General features: G+C 49.3%; 2 protein-coding genes across 5 annotated transcripts in view; one reads left to right on the forward strand and one right to left on the reverse strand.

Moving 5' to 3' along the window:
• The window catches only part of LOC144158559 (uncharacterized), a 37,274-nt gene extending 33,664 nt beyond the window's left edge, over positions 1 to 3,610 (reverse strand). For 2 of the 4 annotated variants that reach the window (XM_077689514.1, XM_077689512.1), the window contains exon 1: positions 3,295 to 3,608. The gene's annotated coding sequence lies outside the window, so the exon portion shown is untranslated. Of the gene's footprint in view, positions 1 to 2,401; positions 2,491 to 3,294 lie in introns of all 4 variants that reach the window. The other 2 variants (XM_077689513.1, XM_077689515.1) reach the window with 2 other exon arrangements.
• LOC144158558 (uncharacterized) overlaps positions 1 to 16,229 on the forward strand; it is a 105,823-nt gene that overhangs the window by 85,011 nt on the left and 4,583 nt on the right. The window contains exons 6-9 of the mRNA XM_077689508.1: positions 7,617 to 7,679; positions 7,995 to 8,078; positions 8,142 to 8,204; positions 12,365 to 12,437. Of these exons, the coding sequence (XP_077545634.1) occupies positions 7,617 to 7,679; positions 7,995 to 8,078; positions 8,142 to 8,204; positions 12,365 to 12,437 (283 nt within the window). The remainder of the gene's footprint in view (positions 1 to 7,616; positions 7,680 to 7,994; positions 8,079 to 8,141; positions 8,205 to 12,364; positions 12,438 to 16,229) is intronic.

Here is a 16,229-nt window from a genome sequence, read left to right on the forward strand (position 1 = left end):
TTTGTGTAGAAATTCTAGCCGTTCTGATATATATCTAAGTCAAAACTGAAAGGGTCACGCACGGTACTGCTTTCTATGTGTTCCGCATATTGACTCACACGTCTCTGGTTTCATTGCAGCGTATCTTCAGCAGTGGTATTTGCTCACACCTTCATGAACCTTGACGGGCACTTCAGCTTCGAAAATTGGCTTTAAATGACTATAGCAGGTGCTATGAGCGTGGTTTGCATAGCATGGAAATCAGTACTCCCCGAAAACGCATCCAAATGGAACCAGCGGCACTACTACTCAACCACTGCGAAGACCAGCATATTTCGTTCAACAGGGCGTTACTAGACTGGGACGACAAGAGATAAGGGCATTCAATGACCCGGTGTACCTGCGTACCTTAATTCCTTGTTTGAATCAAGTACCATGCTGATTTCAAAAAACTGAATTTCAACCAACTTAACAGAGTTTTAGCATATCGTTACCGTCTTTGTGATACTGTTTACCGTGTCACCGGAAGCCACGGTTTCCTTTACTGATGAAAATGATAGGACAAGTTTTAGCACACCGTCCACGGTTTACGTATCCTGGTTGCCGCAGTTTAGGTAGCGACGTGTGATGAATTAGTCTAAAAACACATCACGCATAATTTTGCTCCTCACCGCTATTTGCTTTCGTTTAAGGCCGCTCGAGTGTTTCACGTTTTAGGTTAAGCGTTCACAACATTAGTTGTTTTGGAAATACTGTAGCCATCACCTGAGCAGTTAGAACCAAGGTAAATTAGAGTTTACGCGACGCAAAGTATTTTGACATGAAATGAGTAAAATATGTTGTAGTAATTACTAAATAACTTACACTACTTTGCCCAGCACAATTTTGAAGATGCAAATGCACTTTGCGAGCTCAGAAAATTATGTGAACTATATTGAGGCGGGCGAGGCTTAGCACAAGTAGGGGTGGCCTTATTGCTCCTCTAACGGAAAAAAACTGGTCGTTTGTAATGTAATAAACAACATTAAATACAATTACTTTTACCAGCTGTAGCAGGCATCAGGCACCGAGTGCAGTGCATTTGCTTCATGTGACAGTATGTTACCGTTGACAGTAACTCTCGCAGTCGACTCCTGTAATCACGGTGTACAGTAACATGAACACGGTAACGGTATGCTGAAACCACCGCCTCCTATATTTTACAATGCCAAACGCATTGCCCGGTTCACAATGCGAGTGAGTGGTACACCTGCAGTACCGACATGTCATAAGGCCCCGAGCTTAGCCGGGATCCCCAGATTGTAACTAAATTCAAGAGTGGCTTGTGCCCGGCTGTCAAGGCAACCGATGTTTGAAATTGTCACAGTAACGGCACACTCGCCAGTGATAGAAAACTCAGCAATGCGGCAAAGCAGGTTTTGCCAACGTTGCCGCTTCCCACCCCACGATTAACCGGTCACGTGACTAAAGCACCGCGGACACTAGAAATTGTGGGACAGTGGCACAAGCACAAGAAAAGGGCTAGATTACTACTTGGGGCTGATGCGTTTGGCATTCAAAAAATTACTGCCCTTCCCCTCTTTGAAAAAGGATGACCTGCGAAGCTGGACGCAGTACTTGAAATGCTCGAAACAAAACACGTTTGTAATTGGTGATCGAGCAATTAGCACTTAGCCCAATGAAACTTTGAAGGACTTGAGATTTATTCTAGTGGAGACACATAGAGCTGTCTGTTTCCGTCCCGCATCGTTGGCACTTAAGTGTCTGCATAACACACCAACCCAGTCCACTGGACCACTGAGGACACCGGAAAGTTAGCATTGGGGCGATGGACGTACACGTTTAAACCTCCTGCCAGCACAACGGACATGTCATCAATAAGGGCATGAAACCTACACCAGCGGGTGCCTGTTCCCGTCCTTTCCCTCCCCTCCCAACTCGTGCCTGATAATCCGGCGACCGGCTATGTGCACGCACTTAGAAGTGAAAGCCACCGCCAAAATTGTTGCTCTGGAAGTCCTCCAAGCTGAACTAGAAATATTGGGTAACGTCAATGTTGCTGTCCATATGGGAGATTCCCAACTACTCGGCAAGCTGGATCTTGCGGTAGAAACAGTGGTGGCCGCGGCTTTCTGTCGTTTTCACACCCATTTGCACTTCTGTTCTGCTCTTTTGATTCATACTGTTCTTCCTCCGAGCAAACGACACGCGTCTGCCCATGGGGAGTTAAATCACTCACAACTGGCTCTCTGTTTTCATCCTTCGTTGTAAGCATCTGACTGTCTGTGTAACACACCAACCGAAATCCCAACCGCTCGACCATCAAGGGCAGGTGACAGGTAGCATTAGGCCGCGAGACTTCCACGTTTGAATTTCCCGTCAGCACAGCATGCATGTCATCGGCAGCGGCAGGAAAACTCACCATGCATGCAGTCGCCCGTGTCCACCGCCAACCAGTGTGAGCAGAACTCCGGAAACCGGCGATGAACGTGTGCTTAGGCGTGCAATACACTGTCGAAAATGTCGCGGGGAAAGACTTTCAGTTGCTTTGGTAACACCTGATAATGGCGCTACCGCCAATATCACCCGATTGCGCAGCTTGTGAAAGAGGAATCGGTGGTGGCGATGGGAATAGCTGTTGTGAAAGCGGTGTCGGCGGTGGTGAGGAGGAGTGCCGCAGCTGCGCCGAGTAAATCGGCTTCACCGGAATAAAAGTTCGGGGGTTAGACATATACTGCTTCGCAGCGAAAATACAGCAGGCGATGCTAAAACTCTTTATATCCCAATGCGGCAAGGTCCTTGGAGGTGTTGCCAAATCACCCCCCTACCCGGCTGGGTAAAATCAAGACAGACTGATCAGTTGCAGTTGCGAAACGACACCAGCGAGGATTGCTGTACTGGATGGGAGCAGTCTGTCTTGATTTTTACCCAACCGGCCAAATCGCTTCCGCTTACTGACTGGCCAGCGTCACTGTTAATTATTGATAGTGACGCTGGCTAGTCAGTGAGCGGAAGCGGTTTGGCCGGTTGGGTAAAAATCAAGAACTGCTCCCATCCAGCACAGCAATCCTCGCTGGTGTCGTTTCGCAACTGCAACTGATCAGTCTGTCTTGATTTTACCCAGCCGGGTAGGCGGGTGATTTGGCAACGCCTCCGAGGACCTTGCCGCCGTCCGGGAGGCGATAACCGTTCATCTGACGAAGCCAGCCGCGCTGCTAGAAGCAGTGCACACCGGACGCGCGAAGCGGAACAGAGGTCCGGGACCTACCGCAACGCAGCAGACGCGACAAGCAGTACAAGCGAGGGAAGACATACCTATTCAGGAGCGAATGCGGGAGGCCAGGGAGCTGTTTCCGCAGAGGTTCACAATATGCCCGGCCGTGTTTACAACCACACACAGCGTTTTGTCCACGCGCGCTGGGGCCGCGACAGGTGACAAAGCCCTACGTCCGCAGGGCACTGGCACGAGCTACTTTTCTGAACGACAGCTTTCCCTACAGACGACGTTCACGCTCTGCCTGATCGCCAGCATTAAAATAATGCACACAATAACGCGATGCACAGTGAAACTACGTAATCCTGCAGCGCCATCAACTTCCCACCCGGAGAAAAGGACTTTAGCTGAGTGACTGAGTCCAACGGGGAATCTCGTCTAGTAAACCCTCGCACGGTTAATTTCACGTGCGTTGGAGTGCCGTTCGAGGCCTGTGGCGCTCCAATCGCATCTTCAGTGGCATCTGTCCTTTTAAGCATAGAATGTTCTATTGAATGTTGCGCTTACAAGTAGAGCCCCTAAATATCAAGATAGAGTAATTGGAAGTACTTCACAGGCCACAGACTCGACACGGATGACACAAAGCGCACGCACGCAACGTGCAACGAAACCCGTGTGCCGGGGAGGGGACCGCAAGTGTGACCCAGCAGGAGAGAGCGTTCTCAAGCTTCTGTGCGTTTATCACAGCTCGCGCACACGAAACAAATGAAAGCATTTTGCAAATCGCATTTCGTGCATAAAACTTTATCAACAACGGACGTCCGCAAATGTAGCTCTGACCAAAGAACGTATTAACCAGCGGTAGGCTGTCGGGCCCAAAGCCTTCTAGAGGGTTCTTACCTACTTTGTGATGGTAAAGTGTGCCTCGAAATAGAAAGACACGACGACCGCGCCTTGTACGCGCGCTTCGGACTGCCCGGAAAACGCGGAAAACCATCTGAGGGCAGTGCAACATACGCCTGCAGCGCCGCGTGCAAGAAATGGCACTCCACCGCTAAGCATGTGATCCGTCTGACGACTCTCTACTAGACCCTTGTAGTGTCGCTTGGCCAGCTTGGCAGTGCCCTTCGGTAGCGATGGTTGTCGTGGTCGCGGTTGGTGGTTCTACGCTGTGTCGTGTCTTGGTGGGCGCTATGTAATGTTGGATATAACGTGTGCGTGAAAGTTGTGTGCGCGAAACGCGTAGTTCAGAAAAGTAGCTCATGTCAATACCTAACCGCGCGCAAGGCAACATCGGTGTGTAGTGCCTGCAAACGCCCTGGCAACTCGCGAGTTCCTGCTGCTAGAACATCTCCGTAGGCCGTGCTGCAGTCCTGAAGAGGTTTGTGTGCGCGCGTCTTCTCATGTCGTTGTTTTCCTGTCCCGGCAACTGCGTGGCGGCGACCCGTCGTCCCCACTTGTTCAGAAAAGTCTGCAGTTGAACGGAGCGACCTGTCACCACCAGCACCCCTTAGTGATCCCAGGTGAAAATTATTTCCAGCACCGGCTCTGTTATGGAACTGGAAATCGTTCCCATCCTGGACTGGAATGAACCCGAGCCGAAACCTCTACGTGGCTTCAAACCGAAATTTCTAGGCTCACGTACAGCTGGAAATGACACATTTTCTGACTTGAAATCACAGCCAGAACACTGCCCACTTCTAACTTGGAAACCACTTTTTGTTGCTGGAAATAACATTATTTCCAGCTAGAACAGCGTAGCTTTCCAGCTGGAAATTGCGTTATTCTTGCTGGTATTACTGCCTAGCTTGAAATTGCTTTTCTTGCTTTCTTCTGCATCACTTCCCAGCCAAAAATGACCTTTTTTTTTTTTGCTGCATTCTGCATTACTTTCCAGCCAGAAATCGCCTATTTTCATGCTGGATTCTGCACCACTTTAGCTAGAAGTCACTTATTGTGCTAAATTTCTACTACCAGCTGCAATAGCACTAGTGATGTTCGGTGCAGTAATTTTCCCTGTTTCAGGGAATTTTCGGCTGTATTTATGGCCAAAGGGGAAAAAGCAACTCTAATAGAGGCAAGGAAGTTTAAAGTCGTGAAATAAAAAGGAAAATTAATGCCATTAAACCGGACCTCCTATCATTTCTTACTCTGTTTTCGTTTAAGAAGGTTCCTTAACTCTCCGTCAGATTTATGTTCAAATATCATCAGTCATGTCTCGCAAAGCACAAGCATCAACGACCACTTCCAGTGCAGTTCATAAAGCAGGAAGGAGCTTTAAGAAGAGAACAATCCATTAGAAAGAGCTACTAAAGTGCAAAGTGGCTGTGGCTGAAAGTGGCTGTTTGCACGTATTCCTGCGCAGTATAGAAAAGAGTATTTCAGGTGTGCCTTATACCCGTGTCACACGTACACGAAAAATGACATTAAGTGCTTAAGGCCTTAAGATACTGGATGGCATTATTTGGGCAGGCCATGCTACACGCACAAACGCAAAGCACTAAATGTGTTAGGCGTGATGGTGATAATGACCAAAAAAAGAAATGCATTCATATTTTAGAAGTCTTTAACGTAGAGAAAAACATCCTACAAGGGTTAAAAACATTTTTTTGCAAAATAAAGGCACTCCATAATTGGTTCTTTGTTCGGCGCAATCGGTGCATCCCATCTCGGGATTCCTCTTGACACATCACAACTGTGTTGCATGTTCTTCTGCCTGAATTTGCTCTTTCAGCTGCTTCATCAGGAGGGTTATCTTGTTATTTAAGCATGCATGCTTGCCCTTACCAACGTCATTTAGCTGTTGCTGTGCAACTCCAATGCCAGAGGATAAATGAAGGTGAGCTTTTTCGTGGCTCTGTGAGTGAGCTATAATAGGTTGAACCCACATGGGCACTCGGCAAGCGTGTTATGGCACACCCCAAATAACAGAGCACAATGTACTATGACAGTCACATGTGGATGGAAAATTGGAGTTTACAGCACGAGCTACCACGAGAGCACTCATGCACATTCTGGGGCAATAAGAGCTTCTCCAGAGCATCAGGTGGCAGCGCATCGGCCACTGCCTGTGCTGCCAGTGCTAAAGAATCGATCAACATTGTCAGTGCCATGAACACAATATTAGATCCTGTGGCATTGAAAAAATTTTGAGGTTTTTTTTTTGCTTTAGTGCAGTGGTTGGTCCAAGAAAGTGGCAATGAATTGCGGTGTTTTCATATGTGTCATCATTCTTAAATCTTGAGCTGTCACCCTATGCTCTGGAACATGTCAAAGCTGCATAGGCATGGCAATAACTGCAACCATTGTGGTGTAGAGTGGCAGCTGGCTGTTACAGTGCATCATCTTGGCCATCCATTTGGGTTTCGAGGAAGCATCACTGGCAAACTCCTGCGCAGCACTGGATAAAGTGCAGCATCATTTCACAAGAAAGGTCCAGTAACTCAGATGCTGTCAGTATATTGCACACAAAATGATACGCTTTATCTAGAGCTCGTACCTATTGTGATGGTGGCCTCTGCCATTGAAATTGAAAATTAGCACAAAATTTATGCAAGCGGAAGTGCACTTGACAGCCGATCTTTTCAGTGTCCGATGCAACTATGGGCGACATCCTTGCGATTCATGTAGCTAAAGCTACAAGCAATCCGTCACTTGCCAAGCACTCCCAGTCTGCAAGCACTGCAGCTCACAGCTTATCGTCGGTTGCAGAACAGCCGACAGAACGATAAATACACTGCAGTAATATCAAGAGCCAAAATGCAGGTCGCTACAAAGCAGTGGCAGCATAATTGCAATCATGAGGAACAAAAGAAGTTTTCAATGGCAGCTGCAAACAAGAAACCGACGAAACCAGCACTGACTCAGCGCTCGTCCTGTCTAGTTCCTTCTTCAGTTGTATTGGTTAAAGCGTGCTGTTTCGCAAACTCACCTGACTGTGCATCGTCATACGAGCTATAGAAGATGATTTTATTGGTTAGCTGTTTTTTTCGGTGATGGAGGCAAAGAATAGGTTTGCAGTGCAGTGAGGAATGTTTACTTAATGATATGCATAGCAGTATTCTTTTTTGCCATTTATGCTGCTGCAGAAGGGATGTCGAGTGGGCTGAAGCGTGCATGCTCTTTTTGCTGGGAAAGCTAGCAGTAAGCTTACCTCCAGTCCTCTTGCTGTTTGCTGTGTTTGAATTTTCACTCAGAGCAGTTTTTCACTTCCAGAAGACTACCCCGATAGCAAGCATGCCACGTGCAATGCCGCTGATGCCCAAGGATTGTGTCATGGTAATGTCTACAGCTACAGCCAACCGGGTCATGTCCTGCAGCAACCAAAAGACACAGACCAGCATTACTACTGGCACCAGAGGTACCATCCATGTTGTCTAGCTGCTTGTCTTCGGGAATTTGTGACAAGGAATTTTCTTTGCAGGCACACAATGCGGTCTCACGTTACTCACCAGCGCAAGCTCCCAAACAGAAGAGGAATTTCAAGGTTAGAATTCTAGACATCCTCGTATATAGGCATGCTAGCATAGAGGTAGTAAAGACAAGAAACAAATGGTTTCGTCACATACATTGTGAATAACTTTCTATTTTGGTATTGCTCGTGCATAGTGATATTCAGAAGTGTGAAGAATTTTATTCATGTGTAGAATATAAAGGAACACAGAAGTGGGTCAGAAACGTCATTTTATTACCCTTGAAATGCAAAAGCCATCTTCTGATTTTCTTTTAGTGAACATGAATTTCTTGGTGAGGAAAGCGGTTGATTGTTGATTGTATGGTTTAACATGCCGATGCAATGCAGGTGATGAGGCGCACCGTAGTGAAGGCCAGGTCATGTCCTGCAGCAGCCAAAAGACACAGACCAGCATTACCACTGGCACCATAGGTACCATCCATGTTGTCTAGCTGCTTGTCTTCGGGCATTTGTGACAAGGAATTTTCTTTGCAGGCACACAATGCGGTCTCACGTTACTCACCAGCACAAGCTCCCAAACAGAAGAGGAATTTCAAGGTTAGAATTCTAGACATCCTCATTATAGGCATGCTAGCGTAGAGGTAGTAAAGACAAGAAACAAATGGTTTCGTCACATATATTGTGAAGCACTTTCTATTTTGGTATTGCTCGTGCATAGTGATAATCAGAAGTGTGAAGAATTTTATTCATGTGTAGAATATAAAGGAACACAGAAGTGGGTCAAAATCATCATTTTATTACCCTTGAAACGCAGAAGCCATCTTCTGGTTTCTTTTAGTCAACATGAATTTCTTGGTGAGGAAAGCGGTTGATTGTTGATTGTATGGTTTAACGTGCCAATGCAATGCAGGCGATGAGGCGCGCCCAGTGGAGGGCTCTGGATTAATTTTGACCACATGGGGATCTTTAATGTGCGCCGAAATCTCGTACACGCGGGCGTTTTTGCTTTTCGGCTCCTTTAGAAAAGCGGCCGCCGTGGCCGGGAATCGAATCCGCGACCTCGTGCTCAGCAGCGCAACGCCTTAGCCACTGAGCCACCGCAGCGGGTCTCTCTCTAATCTGGCATCACTGAACCGGTGGCAAAGCCGGGGCAACTGGCAGGCTCTCTTATCGTGAAGCAGTGTCGTCGGAGCTCATCCCAGGCCAGGGCTTGCCTCTTGCTGCACGAAGCGGTGGCCCCAGCACCTTTGACAGCTGATTGGAGAAGTGATACTGATGTCTGGGACTCGAGCAAGGTTCCGTGCGGCACTGAAGCGGTCACAAACAGGTGTCACGTCTTGAACTTCAGACCGCGGGCGATAGTGTGACAGTGAGCTCAGCAACACGCCCTGCACAGACCCTTGGTCTAACGCACGCAGAAGGGCTATCTCTCTGATTCTTTTTTTTTTTGCTTTTTCTTAAAATTGTCTTTCTTAAAAATGTTTCTTGGAAATTTTTCTTGAAAATTTGAGTCGGAAAATTGTCGGTGCTGTGAGTTAAGTGCATGGGATGCGTGCGCCACATGATCCTAACTCGATGTTGATTGATTATGAGGTTTAATGCGCCCACGCATCAGAACGTCAGTCATTGGAGTAATAACATAGTCGCCATCAGCAAGAGGGCCGGGGGCTGCCAACGAAACAAACGTGATGGCCTGTGGCAGGAGACGGATGTGCGTTGTTGAACACAAGCGGGTCGGGTGAGTGTCATCGGCCACCGGCGCACTAGGTAGCTCCAGTCTCAGGAATCCTGTGGAACAGTCGATGAGCGCTGAATAGTCGGCCAAGAAGTCAGGGCCTAAGATCACGTCATGTGCGCAGTTTTCTAATAGGGCAAAAAAAACAGGTACGGTACGGCCAGCAATCGTAACACGATCAGTACACATTCCAGCTATTATGGGCGTTCCACCATCAGCTAGTCGGACATGAGATAGGGCAGGCATCGGGACCTTATAAAGGTGAGAGCGTAGATTTGAGCTTATCACCGATATTGTCGTCCCAGTGTCAGTGAGTGCACAAACAGGAATGCCGTCAACTTCAATTTCTAGTAAATTGTCTGTGGTAGAGAGGGTCAGAAGAGGATTTGCGGGCCAAGTCGAGAATGCAGCTTCACCTCCGGGAGCTGCATTCATTAGTTTTCCAGCGAGTAGCGGTTGGAGGTGGTCGGAGATGATGGTCTCCGAGACTGCGGCGAGCGAGACTGGCGTCGGTGCAGTGAGGGCGAGCGGTCGAATCGGGACATCGAAGTGGAGGCGGAGTCATCTGGTTGCTGTTGGTTTTAAAATGTAAAGCAGGGGAGGCGTACTGTCGAACCGGTCAGGGGAGACGTTGTCACGAGGAAACTGGAACCAGCGGCGCTGACAGTAGCGAGCAACATGTCCCACATGCCTGCAGTTAAAGCTGATGGGCTGGTCGTCTGGTGTTCTCCACTCAGCTGGATTGTGATACCAGGATGAAACATAGTTGCTGCGGAAAACGGCTCGGGGAGGTGCTTGTCACAGCGGTTGGTGGCTCACCGAACAGACTGGATGGATGCCCATGTTTGCAAAATCCTCCCGAAGAACCGCTTGAATAAGGGAAATGACGGTGATGTTGCTCTCCGTCATGCATGGTGGAACGGGCGCGGGAGCCATGGCTTCAAGTTCACAGCGTACGATGCTGGTCACCACATTTTCAGAATGCCCAGTATCCATGCTGTACATGACCTGGGGTGGAGGCGATGCCAAAAATGCTGCTTCGCAGGTTGAAGTAGCCGCGGTATTCGGAAGCCGTGCGAACTGGGTCGTGATACAATGGCTTTTGGCTTGTTCAAAGCGCCGGAATTCCTTTATTATAGAGCCGACCGTGTTGCACTCCTTGCAACCACTATCCCTTTCAGTACATGGCTGACTTTTTCTTCATCATTCATTCTGTCGTCTTCGCGGTGGCACAGGGACAGATTATCCTGTATATATTCCACGTACGGCTCGGTCGATGTCTGAGTGCGAGTCGCGAGTTGTTTTTTCGCAACAAGCTGGCGGCACTTTTTCTTGCCATATACCTCACAGAGCCCTGCTTTAACGGCGTCTCAACTAGGAAGGTCTGCTTCGTTCGTTTCATACCATGTGAGTGCTGCTCCCTTCAGGATGAAAGGAACATTTGCGAGCATTATAGTTGGGTCCCAGCAATTCAGGGCACTTACTCGTTCGACAAGTTTGATCCAAACATCGGTGTCATTGGTACCGGAGAATTTTCCAGGCTCACGGGGCTGCGCCATAATTACGCTCGGGGCTGTGGCAGTGCCCCCGGTACCCGAGGTGTTGGCAGTCATCACAGTTGAGCCGATGCAATGCCCGCTTCGGAGATCCGTAGCGATGGAACGTTACCTGGCTTCACCACCAAAAGATGTTATGGGGAAGATGGTATATTGCAGGTAATTAATATGCCACACGGTGGGGAACACAGCAGCACACAGTCTCAAGTGGGTGCAGCCAGAGAGCGAGATGGTTCGACCTCTTCCTCCTCGCCGGTCAACTGTTCACTACACCAGCTGTCCGGGCTGGGGCCAATCCCTCGGTGTCTATATTCCTTTCAGAGGGTGCGTACCCATCCCGTGACAATATGCAGCCCCCAAGCAGATGTTACAATTCAACTGCCAGATGATGTCTGCATAACGAACCTAAACATATTTGCAGTTGTGTGCAACAGAGGGCACTTTTTTTGAAAGGCACTTATTGAAGCAGGTGTTTCCTGGTCTGTATTCCCACTCTGTGCTGCTGTGATGAGTGGATTTCATGAAAAGTTAAATATTGTCTTATTAATCTGCATAGCAAGGTTGCACCCGGTTAATGAAGCTGTGTGTCTCTTAGGAAGCCTGCGGGATAAAAAATGATAATGCTATTTCCAAATTTTCTTCTTCTGTTGTCAGGACATGGCCAACCAATTTTTTCGATCAATTCCAGGTGATATGGAGGGAGTATTAAATTTGCATCTAGGTGCGAGGTTAAACTTTGGGAATCTTGGATGTTTACATAATCTGTTTACAACTTATATCTCTCCACTTTTCATTGGTCTTCTGATCTGATGATGCCATCTGTGTACCATTTGTGAGTAATGCCAACTGACACCGTGCAGTTTACCTCAATTTAAGAGCCTATATGGTAGCAGAAGAGATTTCCACTTGTGCTTTTGTAAACTTGTTTGAAATTTTGGCCAGGGCCCCTGTTTGATGAAGTATTTGCGTAGTCGTGGCATTTTGCTCTTCCTTATTGCGCTAGTAGAATGACATCTGCACAGACTCCTCAGATTCATGTCACAAAAAAAAGGAAGAGGAGAAATTCGTGCCTTTCATTGGCTTATGGGCACTTCCTGGTTGTAGCTGTTTTTCTTACAAAACATGTGAAACAAAACAAGCTTTAAAGTAGTAACTGCCATGTGCCCACAGCGAAGTATACAACTGTCATATGAAAGCCATTTAGGAGAAATTTAAACTTAATGTTTATCACTTAGGCACGTTTGCTTTCGTGTAGCCAAATAAATGCAAAATGTGGCTGCTTGAGACATGTCAGTGTACTTTTTCAGTTTGATAATTCTTATAGCCCTGCTTCACAAACATTGAAATTAAAAGTTTGTCTGAGGATAGTACTAGTCATTGCCCTTAGCTGTTCTGACCATTGATTTTTTTTAGTTTGGGATGTGGACAAAGCCCAACTGGTGCCTCAGCGACAGTTTTTGTTTCAGGAGGTGGTACTGACATTGCAGTGGAAGCTGGTCTTCACATCTGCTCCTGCCACCCACCTTCTAGCGACACAGGGTGGGTTGTGATGCTTGCAGTGTTATTGTTCCTAGAACATAAACGTTATGGAAATCCTATGCTTAAACACATGCATTTTATGGAATGCAAAAGCATGTTCTTGTACAAATGAACACAAAAAACCCTGTGGAACACTCGTTGCAGTAAATAAACATAGACCTAATATGGACATCAATATTATTACAGCCAAGATTTTTAAACCAGTTGGTAAAAGTTCTCACACATTTTGCACCATCATCATCATCAGCCTGTCTATGCCCACTGCAGCGCAAAGGCCTCTCCCATAGATCTCCAATTATCCCAGTCCTGTGCTAACTCCGACTAATTTATCCCCGCAAACTTCTTGATCTCCTCTGCCCATCTAACTTTCTGTTGCCCCCTGCTACGCTTGCCTTCTCTAGGGATCCATTTCGTCACCCTTAATGACTGTAGGAAGCAGACGTGAAGTGGATGCAGCTTCCCACATTTATTTAGGTCGCGTAGGCCCGGCCAGAATGAGCGGCCGCCCAGCTGCTGAGTCACGTTCCAACTCTCCTGTGTCGCGTGTCCTTGCTCACCTCGCTAGGCAGTGATGATGATGACTGTGGAAGGATGGGGATGATGATGATAGTGCCGCTGATCTCTCTACAGGGCTCCCCCCCTAGCGCGTAGCGTGTAAGATGACAGATGTAGAGCATGTGGGGGGGGAAACAAACTATGTACAGGTATGTACAGTACAGAAGCATTCGAGTGTCCGCATTCGAGTTGAGACAGTGAGCAGTCCTGGTCAGCCCGGTGAGAGTGCCCGGGGAGTAGATGGGCCTCGAGGGGCCTTGACTGAGAGTGGGGGATGGGACAAGTTGGCGCAGGGTGTAGCAGTTCTGAAGGAAAAGCGGCGCGAGCCGCGGCCACTGCGCAGACGACGAGGCGACGCTTGCAGGATGGGCACTCGTCTTGCAGCCACTTGCCACGCAGGCACACTGACGTGCAGCTGCATGCGCGAACAGGCCGGTGGCCGTGGCAAGACGCCTGCACTGACCTAGGCCATAGCGAGACGTTCCAGTCCCAGAACGCCGATGAGCAGTCGCACGAACCCCGAGTCGCTGTCCACCGCGTGTGTGCGAGAGACGTTGGGCAAGGCGGTGCTGATGACTCGCGGGAGTGCGACGCAGGAGTGTCAGCGACGAAACCCACTTCCTAGGCGGGTGCTTTCGATGTCGATAGCGATGTCGGCATCGAGGTGCAGCAGCGCGCTTCTTTGGTGGTGACATCAGCGATTGATGACGTTGGAAGTGCTCCGCGGGTGTACCATGCTGTGTCTGGTCATTCTGCAGATCACGTGCACGGGAATGCTCTCGTGGCGTTTGAGGCAGCGCAGTAGTCGCAGATGCTTTGCCAAAGTGCTCCCCATGGCGCATTTGCGCATGTTGCTCCGAGAGCCGTGAGGCCAGGATATAATTGCCATGGCCAGCGGCGTCACTAACTCTAACTTCCAACTTAGGCGTTGATGGAAGCACAATGGGGGACGCCAGCCCATCAGGGTAGGCGTTGGGAGCCACGACGCGCGTCTCGTATGAGCTACGCTGCGACTGCACTGGAGCAGGGCACTGTTCCGGCGTCGTGGTGCACACGATGCGCGGCAGTGGGGCAGCAGTCGACCGGGGTGGGCAAGATTGAACGGTCACAGAGCACTCACCGGAGGCTGTGCATGGGGTGCTAGAAGGGGAGGAGGAGGGCTGCGGCCGGTTGGCGTATGTGACGACGTCGGCTGTGACTTTTGTCGGTATAGGTGTGGCTGCCGCGCTGGAGGTTGAGTCCAAGGGGGCGACACTGGTGGCAAGGGACAAGGGCAATGGTGCAGAGGGTACAATGGGCGGCTGCAGAGCGTGCGTGTACCACTTCTGCTGCAGGCCGAAACAGGTCGTCTGTGAGGCCGTAGTGCGCGAGAATGACAGCGCGAAGGTCGTTGTAGGGGGTTTCGCTGGGCGGTGGTAGGGCGAGGACGCAGCGGAGCTCGAGTGGAAGCGTCTCCCAAAGGATGGAGTGCTTGAACGGCTGTATGGTGACATAGTTCAGCGAGAATGTAGCCTCAAGCTTGATAAAACAACCTCAGAGGTGCGTGGCTCAAACTCCGGTATGAGCGGGCCCCCCCAGGTTGCCATGTCGCTGTGCCCCTGGCCGGGTGGCAGGCGCGGAAAGTCCGGGTCACCACTTTGTAGAAAGCAGGCGTGAAGCAGATGTGGCTTTCCGCATTTATTTCGGTCGCGTAGGCCTGGCCAGAATGAGCGGCTGCCCAGCTGCTGAGTTGCGTTACAACTCTCCTGTGTCACGTGTCCCTGCTCACCTCGCCAGGCACCGCTGATGATGACTGTGGGAGGATGAGTATGATAGTGGCGCTGATGGTGACGATGGCGATTATGTCACTACATGACCAATAATTATCTTGTCTTCGCATTACATGCCCTGCCCGCACCCATTACTTAGGCTGCGTAGTGACCTCGGATCCCAACTATGACGAAGGATAATTTAGAAGGATAAAAAAGGGGTGGGGTGCATTCAGCAGGCATTCTCTGATAATGATTGGTAGCCTACCATTGTCCCTAAAGAAGAAAGTGTATGACAGCTGCATCTTACCGGTACTCACCTAAGGGGCAGAAATTTCGAGGCTCACTAAACGGGTTCAACTTAAATTGAGGATGGCTCAACAGGCAATGGAACTGAAGATCATAGGTGTAACATTAAGGGACAAAAAGAGAGCGGAGTGGATCAGGGAACAAACGTGTGTTAAGGACATATTAGTATAAATTAAGAAGAAATGGGCGTGTGCAGGGCATGTGACGCGAAGTTAAAGGGGCACTGACAGAAAAATTTTGCATCTTGTTTTTTTTGTTGCGATAAGTAGCTAGTGACCTACTTATAATCTGTAGAAACCTCATTTGCTTCAGCGTGCGACGGTTGTTTAATTAGAGGCATTATTAATGCGGCCAGTCGGAGTGTCGGTTTCAGCGAGTGCCGCGAAATGAGGAATTTTGTGGATTTTGTGTGAACAAAGCTGACCACGTAACCGTCGGAGGGATATCACAGAGCAGAGCCGCCGTAGCACTGTCGAATCCGCATCGACGGCAGTTTCTGCGAATGCCCCCACGTACTGATCTCGTGAGGCGCTTAATTAAAAAGCGACCGTGGATGTGACGCAGGCGCTGCGAGTGCAAATGCTACCGCGGCTAAAGAACGACACGCGACGCTCGAGACAGTGGGTGGCAAGACGCGCGCTGGGAGCAGCCGGCCGGTCTGCCTACAGGTCCGCCTACAGATGTGTTGGGCTTAGCACTGCGGCAGATATTCGAGTGCCGCTCTCGTAAGCGGTGCAGATGACAATTTTTAATGCAACCAGCCATCGCATCATTAACTCCTTTCTCATGTAAGCCACCATGGTCGGGACTTGGGGACAATTTCGTGCAGCGGTAACAAGCTATCACTCGAGCTACCTGCGCCGGCCGTGGCCGCCGCCTACACAGCGACCGTGCGGCTAGCTCAGAGGGCTTTTCGTGCCTCCGGCGCGTCTTGGCATCCAATGGTAATAAACAGTAATAGAAACAGAGTGCCTGGAATCGCTGTAGAACTTTGGTCGCGGCCAGCTGCCCGATAAGCTGACGAAATCACGGCGCCTCCTCCGCAACGACCGGGTCGTTCGTTCTCGAGAGCAGAAGCTCCGCCCTCCGGCCCTCCGATTGGAGCGGCGAGCCGGCGAAAAACGCCGGCAGTGCGGAAGCGGCAAACACAAATTCGTGACGTGTTTGGATGTTGTTTATT

The sequence above is a fragment of the Haemaphysalis longicornis genome, unplaced genomic scaffold, assembly GCF_048455015.1.
Source record: "Haemaphysalis longicornis isolate Haplotype H1 unplaced genomic scaffold, Haemaphysalis longicornis Haplotype H1 scaffold_10, whole genome shotgun sequence".
NCBI classification, from domain to species: Eukaryota; Metazoa; Arthropoda; class Arachnida; order Ixodida; family Ixodidae; genus Haemaphysalis; species Haemaphysalis longicornis.